Source organism: Poecile atricapillus, chromosome 1 (genome assembly GCF_030490865.1).
Source record: "Poecile atricapillus isolate bPoeAtr1 chromosome 1, bPoeAtr1.hap1, whole genome shotgun sequence".
Classification (NCBI taxonomy): Eukaryota; Metazoa; Chordata; class Aves; order Passeriformes; family Paridae; genus Poecile; species Poecile atricapillus.
In genome coordinates, this window is record NC_081249.1 from 73820306 (window position 1) to 73839128 (window position 18823).

The 18823-nt window shown below is 43.2% G+C and overlaps 1 protein-coding gene across 1 annotated transcript; it reads right to left on the minus strand.

Annotated features, from left to right (window-relative positions):
* Positions 1-427: 427 nt before the first annotated feature.
* On the minus strand, positions 428-7692 carry RAB39A (RAB39A, member RAS oncogene family). The gene is made up of 2 exons (XM_058854525.1): positions 7370-7692; positions 428-1086 (listed from the first exon to the last, which is right to left on the minus strand). Exons 1-2 carry the CDS (start codon positions 7690-7692, stop codon positions 660-662), a joined length of 750 nt encoding a protein of 249 aa, XP_058710508.1. The 3' UTR covers positions 428-659.
* Between the last annotated feature and the right edge of the window lie 11131 nt (positions 7693-18823).

The window sequence follows — 18823 nt, forward strand, 5'->3', positions numbered from 1 at the left end:
ATATTTAATAGTAAATTCCATTGTTTCTATTCCCCATTTTTGTATACAAATAAATAATCTTTTCTAAAACATTCTTTTTCTTTAGTAAGGCTTGTATTCATTGTCATATCAAAAGTGTTTGCTATTGGAGCAATCTTTCAGTTTGCTTTCCTTACAGTTATCTTTATTATCAAATTCTACAGCATCCTAAACTTTAATGGTCATTAGCAACCCTGCATTTGAGTAAAGAATCACATTAAAAAAGTATAAGGTATAATATTTTCTTGTCCAAAGCTAAGGCAGGATGAACAAAAGTAATGAGTGCATCTGATCCTCATCTAACAAGATTTGATTTTAAACAGTATTCAAAATACAAAGCCCAAGCAAGGATATGGTCATGATGATTATTGCACTTTCTCAGTGTCTTGCTACAGAATTAGTTTTCCCTTTAGCAATATATAACATTTTTTGTGAAGACCACATGAAGTTATTGTACTCTATAAAGAAAAAAAAGCACTTAAAGTGTTATGGATTATAACCTAGACAGAGGGATACAAAACCAAACTACTGTTCTATGATTCAGCTATGCCATGATCTAATATTGTTTCAAAATTATTTTTCTGTCATTTTGATTGGCATTGTCTTCTAAACACCCCATGGGCTCTTTGGCATGCTACAACTCAGCAGATGCATTGTCTCCTGGGCTTTACAGCTTCTTCTGATGAATGAACAACATTTGGAACAAAGCCGCTTTTGACACCTTCCCATCCATCTTGTATTGAGATTTCTCCATTTTTTACAAGTTCATAGATGTCTCGTGTAAGAATTGTAAAGGACTCTTCAACATTTGTGGCGTCTTTTGCTGAAGTTTCTATATATTTCATACCACAGTCAGATGACAGTTTTTCAGCTTCTTCTCTTGTAACCTCGCGCTGTGACACTAAGTCACATTTGTGTCCTACTAACAGGAACACAATCTGAAAGGGCTGCACGTGCATTTTTGCTTCTTCCAGCCAGTCCTTCACATGTTCAAAAGATCGTCGATTTGTGATGTCAAATACTAGCAGGCCACCCACAGAATTGCGATAATAAGAGCGTGTTATTGACCTGTGAAGGAAAGAAAAAAAGAAAAAGGAAAATTAAAATGTATTTTCACCTTATTCATAAAATGATTTTTTTTCCATATGGCAATGGGTTTTTATCTTTTATATTTTTTATTAAATAACTTTCCTTTTTTAAAGCTGATTGAAATTTATACTTTATCTACTAGACTACTGTTTTTTTCCTACATTCAAAATTCACTTTCTAATAATTTCTGAACCAAACAAGGTTGGGTAAAATATTGAATGAATATCTAGGGCAAATATTGAATGCTGAATTATTCCGTAAAGTGGTCTTTATTAGCAAACTGTGGGACGTATTCACAGAAGAAAAGATATATACTTTTGGTGTAAAGTCTGAGTCCTTCAGCTTCATATAAACATGCACATTTTTCTATTCAATTATTTCAGACTGAAATATGTACACATATGTCAAGAACTCTGGAGCCCAAACTTGCCAATGTTCAGGCATATCCTTTTGCATTCCTTGCAGAAACATTCTTTAAAAGAATGTTTATATAGATAATCATAAGTCTTTGTGCTTGCAGAAGTCAACAGGTAGCAGGCAGAGAAAGGAAACTCCCTGAACAAAACTGTCCAAAAATTTTGAGTGAGCTGGGCAAACACACACTTATTACAGGCAAGGGACACATCCCTCTTCAGCATCTCTCTCACACAGAGGTTCAAAAGCTCTTTATATTTTATAAATTTACAATTTTTTGGCATGAAGGCTGGCAAGAGTAATTTTCTACTTTTGAGCCCTCAAAGCTCTGGAACATTCACTGGAAGGAATTTTGGATGTTGGAATCTCTTCTCCTGGTTGAAAAAAAAATAAAAATTAATGTGCTCTACAATAAGGAAAAAAAAAAATTACAATGTAGAGAGAGAGAGTGAAAGATACAGGAACTAAACAATTATTTTAAGTCTCTAATCATGAGCAGCAGGAGAGAATGAAGAATGTGAGAAGAGATATTTTAAAGGACATGACAGCCTACCAAGGAATGTACACAAGCACTTCTTGCTGGCATAAATATATAACTAGTGTATATATATGCATATATATATATGTATATATATATACATATATATATGTATATATATATGTATATATATATGTATATATATATATACATATATATATGTATATACATATGTATATATATGTATTCTACAAATGAAATGAGAAGCACAATTCTTAAACAGTCATTATTTGAAGTCATAATCTAAGCTAAAAATTAATTCCATTTTATCTCATGATTATGAAGAGGATGCTGATGCCAAAATCTCAAAACTTTAGGAAGCAGGATGAACTGTACACAATAGCACAACTTTCTATAACAGTGGCTCCCTCCGATTCTCAGTTCATTACATTTCTTAGAGTTTTTGATAACAATTTGAACATAGAGGTATGATTAGCAGCAATAGTCCTACTAAAGATAGGTAAGTGCACATATAAAGAAAACTTCAATTTCTTGGCATGTCTAAACTCATTTAGCCACAGCAAATAGCATTTTAAATGGTTTTATTTAGATAAGAGGGAGGGACTGTTTCTCCTAATGCTTAGAAAGATCTTTTCTACATTCCCAGTAACAGAGTCCATGCAGTGTCTCTCTGAATGTGAAGACAACAGGATCTTAAACTTAGATTAATTCAAAAGGCCTGGATATGAAAAATGGCACACTGTTTCACAAAATTGTTTAAGACCATAAGTGAGGGGTGTCACATTTTATGAAGTATTAAATATAAGTGCCATACAGATCTGTTTCTGATTTTCTTAACCATTTTTTCCCCCTCTAGAGTGTGTGGAAACACAAATGAAGGCAGAAAAATAATTCAGGTTCTTCTAATAAGAGCAAATGTGGATGACAAAAATGGGATTTGATATGGAGAAGTGAAAGCTAATACAACCTACTTTCATTTAAAAAGAAACCAAACCAAAAAATCCAAACAACCCATCCCCCACCCCAAACCTTAAAAACAAAGAAATGTATTAGCCAGGAAAGAAAGTAGGTTACTATTGAAAATGCAATGTGTCATCTGCCAAGTATTTCTATATAAAAAGATGTTATATCATGTATCTATGAATTAGAATACTGAAACACAACTCTCTGTGTGCTTTTGGATGCTTATACACAGCAGTCAGTACCCTCATCTCTTGCAAGTCCCTTCTGCAGAAAAGTGCTAATTTACAGTAGTTGATGATCTAAGCCATTATATTGAATTATGTGTATGTATTGCTTTTAATGGAGATGACTAAAAAGTGTCCTGTAACTTTGTGCTGTACGTGACAAAAACTGTGTGAATGTATTGGAGAGACAACGGTATTTTTTTCTGTACTTCTCATATGTATAATTTGAAACCAGTTTTCTCATTACCAAAAAAATATAAAAATAAATAATAAAAAATAATTGTGTAATTATTTTAATAATTGAGGGGCTTTAGAAAACATCAACTCAAGAAACAAAGCAATACAAAATTTTTAAAGAAATGTTCATACAAACAATATCATGTTATATGGCTTTCTAAAATCAGAGAAAAGGATCATAGAACCACAGAGCCTTTTAGGCTGTGAAGAATCTTTAAGATCACTGACTGTGATTGTTAACTCAGCACTGCACAGTCCACCACTACCACTTCCTTGAGTTGACACACCTACAAATCTTTTAAATAACTTCAGGGATGGTGATGCCACCACTTCCCTACACAACCTGTTCCAGTGCTTTTACACTTCATGAGCCAGCAGTGTCCTGGCAGCCAGGAGGGCCAACCCTGTCCTGGGGGACATCAGGCACAGCATCACAGCCGGGCAAGGGAGGGGATTGTCCTGCTCTGCTCTGAGCTGGGGCAGCCTCACCTCAGTGCTGGGGGCAGTTCTGGGTGCCACAAAAAAAAAAGACATTAAACTATTGGAGAGTGTCCAAAGGAGGGCAATGAAGGTGGTGAAGGGCCTTGGGAGGAAACTATACGAGGAGTGGCTGAGGTCACTTGGTCTGTTCAGCCTGGAGGAGACTGAGGGGAGACCTCATTGCAGTCTGCAACTTCCTTGTGAGGGGAAGAGGAGGGGCAGGCACTGATCTCTTCTCTGTGGTGAGCAGTGACAGACCTGAGGGAATGGCCTCAGGTTGTGTCAGGGGAGGTTTAGTTGGGTATTAGGGAAAGGCTCTTCACCCAGAGGGTGTTTGGGCACTGGAACAGGCTCCCCAGGGATGTGGTCACTGCACCAGCCTGACAGAGTTCAAGAAGAACTAGGACTATGTTCTCCAGCACATGGTGTAATTCTTGGGGTCATCCTGTGCAGAGGCAGGAGTTGGACTTCGATGATCCGTGTGGGTCACTTCCAACCTATATTCTATGATTCTTTGTATAATCACGTCAGAGTATGGCTTCAGGGAGGCTTTAAATCAGCTACAGGGTTTCTTTTTCATTATGGTCTTTCTGATCTTTACCAGATGAACCAAACTTTCACTAAAAGCTTTATCTAATTTTGAAGAGTTATTTTTGTACTATGACTAAAGACTACATTGTAATGGTATTAATTTTGAAAATACATATTGCTTACTGAAAAAGAGTAGGACAGTGTGTTATTTTCAAAATGAACTAGAAACAGAATGTATCTAATATCCTGGCCTACTAAAAAGTGTGTTAATGGAAGCATCCCCACAATATTTTGCCCCTGCTGAAATGAACTCTCAGTCTTAGCACCACTACTGAGCATTTTATTGCATTGGAGGTTTCATGATTTAAATGTATTATTTGATTTAAATACAGAAAAAATTAAACAAACAAACAAAAAAAAAACCATAGCAAGGTAGATGATACAAAACACACACAAACCAGCAGATTGCTCTAAATGACTGATCTGAAGACAGAAAGAAACTGAGAATGTGCCCTTCATTTACATTAATCTGCATTACAGACCTGAGTCTATACTAAGCAAGTCTGTAGGTTCTTGTTCTAGTAAGATGCTAAAGATGTTACTGATTATGTTGTTACTGTTCATGTGGCACCTCAGACAATGGGAGATTCTGCTTAGTGATGCCTGACTGATGTCAAAATAAATATATTCAATAGCTGCTATTTCAGGGCATGTTAAAAACGATTTCTAAGTCAATGCATGAAATCCAGCTCAAATACGGAATCATCAATGAACTAGAGACATGTAAGAATTTTTCACAAATAATTCCTCCAAGGTAGTACATGACATCTTTCAGGAGAGTGTGATGGCAGGTGTGTCACACCTTCCTTTTCCCCTGGGAATGTCCCTAATGCCTGGGACCAAAAGAAAGGGGTTATTATGCAGCCAGTAGTTTGTCCTGCATGCAGGAAACTCCCCAGGGAGCTTTAAAGACAGGTTTTACCTCCCTTAAAATCCCAATGCAAGTAAGCCAGAGCAGAACTGGAAATCAGAAGTGAAAACTGCTTGGTGTTCCCCAGTATAAGATAATTTCTTGGAGTAATTAGCTCTTCCCTAAGATCTCTTCGCTTGTGATCGGTAGTGTTCTCCCCTAGCAGAGAACAGAACGCAACATTGTAACCTGTCATGTAATGTAGTAAAATATTTACAATTTATTTGACTAAATGTAAAACAGACCATACAATAAACTCTATGACATTTAGTACACGAACCAACAAGAAACTCTTATCAGAAAAACAAATGCAAATATTTAAAACTATTTTCTTCAGGTTGTATCTTCTGAGTATTAGAAAAAACACAGAGGTGAATTTAACAGCAGCTGACAGCATGACTCATCAGTGTATAGTCCCTGAGCATTCTGGGGTTAAAGATTGCCATAATTTGATTTTAAATGTATGCAAGATTCTGTGCATTTGCATTTCTTTCAGTTGAGTGTCCTGTCATTGGCCATCCTGGCTATTTGTCAGCAAATTCAAAATAAAGAGATTATACACTCTTAGTCACTTATTTACAAGTATTCTATATTCAGTTTGGAAGGCACAAAGAAGGTAAAAAAATGCTAATTAACATTGTTAATTTCTTGAATAACCCTTCAGAAGCCTACTTGCAAAAATACATCTGAAATTGTGACCCATACAAGCCCAGGAAAGTTGTTTGTTGTTTCACTCTAATGCTTATTATAAAGAAAAAAAAAAGTTGTTGTCGTCCCCCAGTTAAACAGCGCAGTCCCACTTCTTCAGCTGGGTGTAGGAATCTGCACAACTGTTGACAGGGAAGAAGACAGGGAGTACAGAGGAATTGATTCTGGCCAGTGAAGGGGCCCATTCCAATCCTCCTGCTAGAATTCCAGTAACAACAGGTGTTTTGGTCAGGTACATGGAGATACCTTATGCATTTCCTGAGCTGTGAATTCGTATCTATTCAATCCCAAATCCAAACTAAAATCCATGCACGATTTACCTAAAGTGGCAAGCACTACGGATACAACAGAGACACGAGAGTGGGTGACAGTATCAACTCGTAGAGCGGGAAATGGCTGAGACTCTTCTGGGAGAGGAAAAGAGGGTGGTTTTGCTACTGTTTGTAGCAGAGGGGAGAAAGATTTAATACTCAGTGCAGCATTTGAGCTAGATTAGCTACATTATAAATGGTAGCAGCTATTAGTGAAGACTCCTGGCAACAATCAATGCACAGCAGGCGCACTGCAAATAAAACACTGGTAAGGGACTGTAGCTGGCTGTACTGGTGCAGACAGTGCTGTTGTGCTGGAAGGAGGAAGAGCTGGGAGGTGGCCTGGTCACCAGATTGCACGGGAGAGTTAATGGCAGAGTGAAATACTGCAGGGGAGGATGAGTTTGGAGGTGATGACAAAGTAAGAAATGAAGTAAAAAAATGCAGAATTAGACAGGGGCCTCTTGCAGCAAAGAAAGAAAAAACGTGGAGGAGGGATTGCTATGTTAGGTCCAGGACTTCAGGAGAAAAATTATGAGGGAAGAAGAAACAGGACAAGGCCACTTGTTAACCTATAGAGAGAGCTGGGAGGAGAAGGGTAGCTGCTCCCTGGTGTGTCTGAAGGGAAAGGGTGGGTGGGGAAGGAAACTCCTGGGAAGGAACTTGTGGGCAGTGGGGCAAGAGGGATGGTGGGCCACGGGGCTAGGACCACTGGGGTCCTAGACAATGGGGTGGAGGACTGTTTGGGGCACAGCAACCAAATGGGTGCAGGGAAATGTGCTGGGGGGCAAGGCAAAGTCATTGCGGCCGGAGATGTGTCGGACGAGGAGGGTACAGGCCCGGGAGGGCAGCAGGGTGTGCCCGGAGGTAGGCAGGTTTGGGGAGCGGGCGGGAGGGGGTGTGGGTAAGATCCCAGGTCCTGTACCTGAACCGCTCCTGCCCCGCCGTGTCCCAGAGCTGCAGCTTGACCCTCTTGCCGGGCTCGATCTCCACCAGCCGGGAGAAGAAGTCCACCCCCACGGTGGGGTCGGAGTGCAGCGGCCCCGGGAAGCGGCCCTCGGTGAAGCGGTGCAAGAGGCAGGACTTGCCCACGGTGGAGTCGCCCAGCACGATCAGCCGGAACTGGTAGATCCAGATCGCCGCGTCCATGGCGGCCCCGGCCTGGCCCGGCTCCGCCTTGGGGCTTTTCCTGGGGCTCCTGCGCGGCCGGTGCCTGCACCGCGCCCCGATCGCCCCCACACCCGGCATCGGCGCGGCGGGCGGGCGGCGGCGGGCGCTGCGCGGGGCCCGGGGCGCCGCTCCCGCGGGGCAGGACGGAGCGCCCGCCGCTCCGGGCGGGGGCCGCCAGCCGGGGACCCCCGCTCCGCTCCCGGGGCTCCGCGCCGCGGTCCCCGCCGGCTGCCCGGGCGGGGCGGGGCGGGGCGGGGCGGGCGCTGTCCCTTCAGCACCGCGCTGCCCCGCTCCGGCCGCGGCTCCTAGCCCACGCTGCCCCGGCTGCTCCCGCGGCTCCCGATGCTCCCGATGCTCCCGCTGCCCCGGCCCTGCCGGCGCCGCCGGTGCGCGCTGGGGCCGCCTCCGCCGCCCGCTGGGCGGTGGCGCGGCCGAGCCGCCCGCCGGGGCCGCCCTCCCACCGTGCCGTCATGTGCGCGGCCAGACGGGCCCTCCTCCGCCGCACCGAGCCCAGGGAACGCTGCCCTGGGGCCACAGCCCGTGCCCAGCTCCCCCCGCGGGCAACAAGTGCAGGGCTGGGCCGGGAGAAGGGAGACGCGCCAGGCCGACATGGAAAACCGTAGGAGAGAGACTGTTAAAGCATGACTTTTGCAAGGAAATAGGGAGCAGAAAGGAAATACTGGGGGAGGTGTGAAGGAACCAGATCGGCAGGTGGAAAAGGAACACGGACCTGGAAAGAAAGGTGTCCGGTGGGGTGGGAGCTGGGCAGGCAAACAGATAGAGAGGAACAAGTGCCAGATTGTAATGATGTGCTGGGAAAGTGGCAAAAGGGAAAAGGAGAGTTAGCAATCTAGATATCCCAGAGAGAATCGTACAAACTGCCTAGAAAAAGGACATAATACTGGAAATGACAGGGACATACACCCTTCATTTCCCAGTGGAACAAACTGCTTGTATTTAGCCTTGGTGAAAGTGCCTTTACCCAAAGTAATAGAAGAATTGTGTCAGAAGGGATTCCCGCTTCAGAGAAATTTCTTTGCCCTCCTGGGATCTTCAGCTGACTATCATGTTATGATAAATCTGCTGAGCAATAGATTCCTCAGATTTCTTTTAAGTCTCAGAACCACATGGGATAACACACACTAATAGTTCTCAGATGGCTGGTAAGGGCATTAGAGCCAAATTAAAGGAAATTGTTGGACTTCTGGTAAACAGAATTGCATCAGCTTCTTCTGTAGTTTGGGCTGGGGTGAGGAAGCCATGGGCAGTGAGCCTGAAAACCCCACTGAGTAGACTGGGACAGCTGGGAAGCAGGTTGTTGCTGGCAAAAGGTCAGCAGCAAGTGGATACTGATATGAACAGGCACTTTGACAGTGAAAAGGACAGGGAGAGGAGATGGGTGACTTTTTTTCCACTTCCCAAAATGAGTTTGTCTGGGATATGAATGGGTGGCTGGCCCTGGGAAGCAGATCCAGGTGACTCCAGAACCTTTTAGCAAAGATGTGGCCCAGCAGTCCAGAAGCTGTAAAAGGCCCAGCCAGGAGCTGCCAGAGGGTCTTATCTTGCTATGCATGCTGAGCTGAAGCTACACCATCCACCTGCCCCAAGAATCTCTTCTCTCCAGGGACCTTTCAGGCTGTCCAGTCAGTCCCTGGGACACTGGGATTCTGTGTCTGCATGTATCTCTGAGTGTTTTCCCTTCTGACTCCTGTACATTTCTCCCTCGTACTTTCACCAGCTCTTCTCAAAACCAGTTGAACATAGCTTGTACCTGACTAGTTGTTCCTTTAAGTAGCAATTAAAATAAAACTGTGTTAATAATGGTAATGATAAATGAACCCTCAATGCTGAAATCAGTAAAATTCTTGCAGTTCTTCATGGGACATGATTACAGGTGATTCCTGGGAATCTTTCCTAAGTGTTCTGGAAAAAGTGGCACTTATATACAAGAAGTATTCACATATGAAACAGAGGCTCAAGGTACATGGTATCAGTAGCTCTGATACTTGCCAAATGTGAATACTGAAAAATTCAAGTGGACTTTGTTCACTGTATAATACCTAGATCAGATGCACAGCAGATTGCTATCCTTTGCACATCTGGGCTGGAAAAACCCCACACTAATGAGTTACACAGCTCATTTAATTCCTAACAGGTGAGTAAAGTCAATTTGCGTAGGGCATTTACAGTTGAGCAAAATACGTCCCCAAATATTATCAGGCTTCCACAGTCTGGTCTGTCTAGCTAAGCTTGTCATTGCAGAAAGGCTGTGGTATATACATATCTAAAGAAAAATCTTATCTCTTCATTTGTAATCTTTTGAGTGTCATATGATAAATGCCACCTAAACCTGCATTTGTATTGTCTGATTTGAAGTGAACGTGGTGGGCGAATTTTATATCCAAGTCATTCAGTTTTTATTAATTTACCAGTGAGTACAGAGGCCCTGACAGCATGCAGTTCTCACAAAGGTCTCAGAGCAGCAGTCAAAAGAAGCAATCAGAAACTGCTGTTTTGAGGAGCTGGGATGGTTAGATCTCAGTGGCTAAAGCAGCAACACAAATCCGACTTTCCTTCAGACAGTTTCTACCATTTGTGCATTGACAGTTTCAATATGTTCTTTCCAGGGAGGGTAAGTCAAAACCTTAATTCTGTGAAATAATAAAAGAGCCAAACAACCCCAAACTTCCAAATCTTCTCCATTATTACCATTATGACTGCACTAAACTCCAAATTCTGGATGTTTCAATCTAAAAGTTCCTCATTTCTTGTTACATTTTTGGCCTGGCATGGATTTTTTTTTTTTCAGTGTTGGTAACTGGGTAGGTGACTACATAGATCACAGCACTCCTGAAGAATGTGCTCATGTGCTTACATAGAAATTTAGAGAAACAGATGAAAGCAATTTATTTTAACCCCAGCCAGCCTGCAGCTGCTGCCTTCTGCTGCCACCCAAGGATCTAAGAGAACTGAGGGACCAGTCTGGAACCAAGATGCCATCCATGCCTGTTCTAATTGCCTAGGCTCTTAGTCTGGAGGCTGATACAGCTGTTCATTTTTTCACAGACCAAGTTTCAATAGATAAAAACCTATAGATTTATTTTTTTTTGCTGCAAGCTCTTTTCTTTTGACAGAGTAGTACTGGAGGTGGGATACTCCCTACCAATGAGCAGTGACTTTACTTCCTCTAAGATGTCATCAAGCCAGCTGGGCTTCACATGATGATGGGAAGGATATTTCTTAAATGACAACCTCTTAGAAGATGTCCCTGTTTGATGAGGGTGCTCCTTATGTTGTTGAGATAAATATGTGCATAAAAAAACATTGTACACACCTCAGGAATAAAACAACTTTCCCAACTGAGTGATCTGAATCCATGAATGGACTTATGGAAAAATAAATAAATATCTAAATAAATAAATACCTACATACAGGTCCACTTTGTGAGGCATTTAAATGGCTCTTGAGATGATGCAAGTGAAACTACTCCACAGCTGAATTAACTCACAGAGGCAGTTTCAGTGAAGAACAGGAACACCCATCTGGGACAAGAAAAACTTCTAACTGTTCAGACCTGATCTTCCAGAAGTACCTACAACATAATTTCAAAGACAAGCCTGGGGAAAAAGAAAATGCTTTACTTAACAGAGTATTGAAAATCAAGGACTGGGTATTTACTCAACAAAAGCTTCATAGCCATTAGATATTTTTATACTTTTTCTCACGTCTCATCAACTCCTAAGCCCTCTGTGTTTCACGCTGGTTAACAGTGTGCCCTGAAGTACAGGGCCATCATTGTCTCACCCCTCTTGGCCAACTATCTCCTCTCACAAAATGTTAGGAATATTATGTCATACTCAGAGCAATGACTCACATCTTGATCTTTGCTGTGCCTACATAAGATGTCCTACAAGAAGTGTATTTTCCTCCCAAACACCCATGTATTCCATGAGCAACAGAAGGTATCTGGCTCTGAAAATCTTGCCATTTTAGACATCTAAGATGGCATCTTAAACAGCCACAGTTACAGAAGCACATCTAACTCAGTAAAGTGTCAGGAAAATACAGGAACATGTAACCTGCTCCACTAAAATACTAAAGTGAATTCATGCTCATTGACTTTTCAGAGATAACACCTAAACTGTTCAAGAACCTGTCCTTAGGCAGGATTAGATTGCCTTTAGGTGAGATTAAGAGCAAAACCCCAAATGGAAATTTATTTTATGACACTAAACAAGTGGATTATTTGTTCTCATGCCTCACTCTTCCATTTGTCACTTGGAATGGTTCCTTCTAGGATTCCATGCATCTTTTGCTCTGATAAAGTCTTTCTCCTACATTTCCTTTCTGTCTGGGAAATGCTCATGTGTGAAACAATATAAATTTCCACTAACAAAGAATGCTCTTTCTCTGAGATTTGTGCCATGGACCCCTTTGGCACATTGATTGAAGAGGTATTTTCTTCTGTTGCACTGCATTTCTAAAGGAATCCTGCAAGTCATGGCCTACTGTCATGATCATCTGTTTCTCACAGAGTCCCACTTTTGGTCAGATGCAATCTCTGATCATTTCTTAAAAGGTGTATTATTTATAATTGCCTTCATAAATATAATTGCTGAAATAATTGAGGACAGACAAACAAGTCTCCTTGTACCACTGGCAAATATTGAACAAAGAACTTCCCTATACGGTAAATTCTGCTGAGTTTAGCCTATCTGGAAGAATTGCCCAGACAAATAAGCTGTGATAACATCTGCCAAGTTTGAACTGAGGGATACAGTATGAGCTGATAGTGCAGGTAATGTTTCTTCTCTTGTACATTACTTGGATGGAAAGCTGGAGGGTTATAGAAACTCTGGTGGGAACGATTAATTTGCCTCTGGGATGGAAGAAGTCAAAGATGCTTGGTCTCAGGCTGTGTGATTAACAGAGCCACTGCCACTTTATATCAGTGATTTAATATGAAAGGTAATACATTGTTAAAGTGATAGTCCTTTGGGAGCAGCACCACACGTGGTCATCTGATACCATGTAGGAGCTGAAGCACAAGAACTGCAATGCATGGAAGCCAAACTGTCATCCGTAGACCCAGCACGTCAACCAGTCAGAGTGAGCAACCTGTTCCTCTGGGGTTACCAGTACAGGACTGGTGGGGCTGAGGCTCTGATCTGCGTGGGATGTGTTTGCAGATCAGGAATCATCATTAGCCACTTACCCATCCACTCAGGCAAAATGTGTATCACACCTCATCTCCTCGTGACCATGGGATGCATGGTGTAGATCAGAGACAGCTTTTATTCAAAAAACAGTGACAGCTGCCTTGCACTCCTACTTCTGGTGTAAAGGCTTGTTTCAGTTTTGCAACTGGAAGTAGGTCCCATGGTCTTTCTCCCAGAACAACATCCCCTATGATCCAGTTGAAGCCCCACCTTGTTTACTCTGGAATAGACTGAGTGCCTTTAGGACAGGAAGCCTTCCCTCTGTCCATGAGAATTTAAAGCCTTATAAAAGTAAATAAAACTTCTTATAAACTTAAGAGACTGTGTCTCTGCTCAAAAAGCACTCATCACATGAGGATATTTAGAACAAGGAAGAAGTTTATAGATGAAAATTAGCAGAAATTAGTGGACAAAATTTTCACAGTTAGGGCAATCATCAGAAGGGGTTAGATTTAAAAGACTACTGTCACAGAGCTATTCAGGGATGTTTTACCCCAAAGAACTTCAAGAAGTGAACCTAAATGAGTACAGCATTTATGGATTAGGTAAAGATTAGGTTATGTGACTGAAGGCTCATTCCCATGAACACAAAGGAGCAGAGACACAATGACAGGCAGGGGAACCCCAGTAACCACACCAGAGCTGAATGAGCTCCTGGCAGGATTGTTCCAAGGGGTGGAACAGGGGAGCTACAAGCCCTGTGGGTTTGGGGTGGCACCTCCAGCTAAGTCAGTTGAGACTTTCCATCAATGCATTTAAAGACTCAGAGAGAATTACTGCCTACAGAACCATAGGACTCACCACGGGAAGTAGGAATGAACATTTTGGGGTTGTACAAGACTTACTATGGGATGTTTAGGGGAAGGATCAAAGACAGGGGAGGGAAAGATCAAATTGGATCTGGGAGGAATGAGTATGAAAAAACAGAGAAGAAAGAAGACAAAAGGAGCTGGACCTATAGGTTACTGGTCAGTATACTTGTGCTGAAGGACAGCAATGGCTGGGGCCTTCGCCTGGGCTCCATTCCTGGTGGGGGATGGCTTTAGTGTGTTCAAGAACACAGTTAACCAATGTATGCCAATGATCATCAGGAAATGGAAAAGCATCCAGAAGTAACTGAAGCAAGAACTGGAAAACAACAACAAATCAGAAAACAAGTGGTGTAATCACCAATGAGGTACTGTCTAACCAATCCTATAACTGAGGACATGGAAGGGTACTGGGGTAACTGGAGGGGACTGAAAAATTATCCTGGGGAGGGAAGCCCTATGACTCTGCTCCAGGATGCAGGACTATTTCTGTAGCCTCTGAGTTCAGGGAGCTGAAAAGAGTGTGGGAAAACTAGACCCACCCATGTTCCTGTGCTAGGATGCCAGAGCATGGCAGGAACAACCGCACTGACCCACCCATGCTCCCTTGAGGATTGCACCATGTCTCCTGCAGAAAGGGGATCTTGCGAATGAAACCACAATGCCAGCCTGCCCAACTGCTCCACTTCATTGCACCGTCTCTCCCATGGCACAGGGAAGTCATATATTTTGTAAAATGTCATGTATCTGTCTACTAAACATAATCAGCAGGTTGGGGAAGGGGTTATAAGGATGAGCTTCTGTGGGAAGGTCACAACCACACTGGACACAGCCAGTCTCCTCATGACCCACCACAGGCCACAGCTGAGCACATCAGCCAAGCTTCCTGGGGGGTCTGAGCCACCAGATGTGTTTATAGCACCTCTGAAACATCTGTTTTAGAAAGGGAAGAAAGCACCAGCAGGGAAGGAAAAAATGACCAGGAGTATAACAAAAGCCATGCCTGAGCAGGTCCCACCAGCCATGACTCTAAAGGAACTGCTGCTGATGGAGGAACCAGTACACACTTATCCCAGTGTCTGCACTGGCCTTTGCCTCACTGAAGGGACTGAGTGCAATGCATGGTGTGAGGGAACAGGAGAACAGGAGGAGGGGGGACAGGTATGCAGAGGGAAGAAAGGTGTTTTTCATGAGGGTTTGTTTGCAGTCAAGTTAAGTGCTAGCTCCTGTCCATCCTCCCAAGAAGGTTTCACTTCTGCTATGGCTTTTGGATCATTTAATGTTACTGTCAGCAATACACCTGTACTCCAGACTTAAGAGCTCTTTAGAAAGAAATACAGACAAGCCTTCCATCATTGAAGTCCTGGTCCTCATCTCAGGTACAACTCACTATAAATTGAAACAGAACTCAGTAGACCTTCTGACACCAGGAATGAAAAGAAAAAACTATTATCAACATGTTACACCCTCACCCTGACACCTCTCTGGGATCTCTCTAATATCTTTCGAGCATCTTTGCTCTCACTCTGTTCTTATGCCCCAGAATATGTCTGGATTCAAAAGAAAATCTTTCTGGTTTTGCAGAAAACCAGAAAGACCTTCAGGGAATCTCACTGTTCAAACCTGGAACACTGCGACTCACATGCATGTTGTTCTTTTTTTATTTGTTAAAGGATGTGGTGTGGAAGGAAAGGAAACACCTTAAGGTTACCTTCTATGCCACAGCAGACAAAGCTGACAAGCAGCACTGTCCACTGGAGGGCAGTGAAAGCTGGGGAAACCTGAGGTGAGGCTGAGAACGCTTCTGCCTAAACACAGTTCCTAACTCGAAAGATCGTGAGTGCCTCAAACTGAAAGAAAACGCTACATTGTGCACAGCTGGCAGAGTTTTGGTAGCAGCGGGGCTACAGGGGTGAGCTGTGTAAGAGAAGGTTTGCCCTTCAGTCACAGCTGGTTCCAGCTGGCTTGGCAACAGGTACCACCAACCCACCACATGCCAAAACCTAAACCAATGACAGAAGCATGCAGCATCTCTGTGAAACACATTTAATAAAGAGGAGCGACTGCTGGGAGATTTGTGAGGGTACAAGTGATGACACACAAGAAGACATAGGTGCAGAAACATCCTGAGGTGAGTGCAGTCCATCCCTGCAGGAGCCGGTACTGCACTGAAGGGGACTACAGTCTGGGGAGGAATACAAACTGCAGCAATTGAAAAGTGTAAGAAATATGAAGTGACAAAGAAAGAAACCACTACTAGATGCTATAAGCAAAAGGCAACTCCTGTTCTAGTGATCTTTGAAAAGCCCACCTGAGAGGTGTGATTTGAGCAAGTGCAGTTGGAGAAGACTGTGTCCTGTGAAGGGATGCATTATCAGTGTGTGCACACCTGCAAATACCAAGTTGGATTGGTTGGTGACAAGGACAAGAGGCTTGGAAGCCATAACATGGAGGAGCCATAGGTCTGGGCTGGATACCAGGGAGACCAGAGTGGTCTGACAGTTGGCTCCTGGAGGGAATAAGAGGTCCAAACCAACCACTGGAGAGGCTATGAGGTCAGTGGTCAACCTGAGACTCATCTGCAGGTTTATGTCTCTGTGAGTCAGGAGAGACAGGAGGAGCCAGGGACAGTTACTGGGAAGATCCATGGTGCACATATGTAGGTGTTGGTTTGTATGGGGTCATGCAAAGTAAAATGGAAGGCCGGGGATCCAGGGTCAGTCACTGGACAGAATGCCTGAACTGTACTCATTCCATGGCCATACTAAAGAAATTATTTCACAATTTAAAAAAAACCTGTAACTGTCAAAGAGGAGGCAGGATTAGGATGTTTGTGCCTCTGTTTGTGTGACCAGCTGTGTATATATATTTATATATGCACACACTCTGTGGGACCATTGAGATACAAGCAATAACCCACCCCAGTACTGCATCTGTCAACAGGGAGCTGTGGCAGCCTCGCCTATGTTGGCTTCAGCAATCCTCAAGTCAAAAGGTTTCTCTCACAACACAGAAAGAAGCTCCAGCACTTGCAGATAAGTGGTTCTGCACAAAGTACACCACATTAATGCTACAAGTGGATGCACCCGAGCCTCTATTCAGATGAGCGTTTGTCTGTATCGCATGTGCAACAGCCATTTAATCCACCAACAAAAGGTCACTGTGAATGTCTTGCAGCAGAAAAGTGCTGAAGCTTCAGTTCACAAATTTTATTTACACTGTGGAAGTAGAGACAGAATTTGGAAATTTAGCTAACCTGAAAAATTAAAGCAAAATCTCTGGGGTATGTCCAACATCCTCACAGCTCCTAAAATATACCTATGTCATAAAACAATGGTGTTACATCTGTGTATCTGTAATGTTTCCATGTGTGCCCTCTGAGTCTATTATTGATTTGGCAGAACTCACATCTTAACATTTAGAGTATGACAATGAATGTTAAAGATTTTCTTGGATATGCAATCAATGAAACCACTTTTTCTTCCTCAAAACATATGTTGTGGTCTGGCATGCTGAGTAAGTGTGATACATATATACAGAGGAAATGGCTCTTTACTCTTTAAAAATCAAACATTACCAAAGAAATAGTTAATATTTACCCAGAATTGCAGAGAGAGCTTTTTAATAGGAGAGCACTTGCTTTTCCCCATCCCCCCAGTAATTGTCATCAGAGCTTTAGAATAGAGTAACATAGAATAGAACTATTCTTGTGGAAGGGACCCACAGTGATCACCCAGTCCAACTGCCTGACTTCAGGGCTGACCAAAAGTTAAAGCATGTTATTAGGGGCATTGTCCAAATGCCTCTTGAACACTGACAGGTTTGGAGTACATACTACCTCTCCAGGAAGCCTGCTTCAGTATTTTATCACCCTTTTGGTGAAGAAATGCTTCCTAATGCCCTGTCTCAACCCTCTCTGGCACAGCTTTGAACCACTCCCACACACCCTGCCACTGGATATCAGGGAGAAGAGCTCAGCACCTCCGTCTCTCCTTCCCCTCCTCAGGAAGCTGTGGAGAGCAATGAGGTTGCCACTGAGCTGCTTTTTCTCCAAAACAGCCAAGTTCATTCAAGGACCTTCACATCCTTTTTAAACTGTGGGCCTAGAACTGCACATGGCACTCAAGATAAGGCTACACCAACACGGAATACGATGTAATAATCACCTTTAAACCCAATGCTCCAATCTATCTAGATCCCTCTGCAGGGCCTCCTGTCCCCTGAGAGAGTCAGCAGCACCTCCCAGTTTGGTATTATCAGCAAACTTGCTAATGCATCCATTAACAAATCATTAACAAATATATTGAAGAGAACTCACTCTAGAATTGAGCCCTGAAGGAGAAATGCTGCAGTGGTGACCAGTGGCCAGCCAGATGTAGCCCCTTTCACTACAACATTTTGAGCTCTTCTCTTTAGCCTGTTCTTCACCCAGCACACCATGAACCCACTCACACCACAGCTGGACAGCTTGTCCAGAGGAGTGCAGTACTAAAATCCAGGAAAACTACATCCATTCCTTCCTATCATCCACTAGAGAGGTGACCCTATCACAGAAGGATATCAAATTACTTAAGAATTCCCCTTTGTGAACCCATGTTGACTACAAATTCTTCTTTAAATGGATTTTAATAGTACCCAGTATAATCTTCTCCATATTTTTCCAGGAACTGAGGTCAGACTAACAGGTCTGTAGTTCTCTGAGTCTTCCCTCCCATACTTTTTTGTATGTAGGACTAACATCTTGCCAGTAGGGACCTCCCCACACTCCCAAGACCTTTTGTAGATGATCAAGAGGGGTCTTGCCATAATATTTGCAGGCTCCTTCAGACCTCTGGTGTGAATCCCATCAGGCCCCATGGACTTGTGAGCACTCATCTGGTAGAGATGGTCCCTTGAAATTCCGGTGTCCACAACCAGAAGGTCACTCTTCCCACACTCGTGATCCTTAAATTCAGGGCACAGGGCAGCCCAAGGCCTATCATTATTAAGGGCCGAGGACAAAAAAAGCTTTGAATGCCTTAACTACTGCTGGCATTGCCATACATATTGCCTTTCTTGCTTGGAATGAGCAGAGATTTCTTCCAGGTGGAAAGAAGACCTTCTCGGGCTGTGCCGGAGGGGCGCAGCCTGCAAATCTGGGAATACCTCATGGAGCTGGGGCACTGGCAGCCAATGGCATCC

Bases quoted from the DNA above. Each gene is read 5' to 3' on its own strand.
- RAB39A (XM_058854525.1), bottom strand. From the start codon at position 7,692: ATGCCGGGTGTGGGGGCGATCGGGGCGCGGTGCAGGCACCGGCCGCGC. The intron at 1,087-7,369 runs GTACAGGACCTG...TTTCCTTCACAG, and splicing joins GCGGGGCAGGAGCGGTTCAG to GTCAATAACACGCTCTTATT.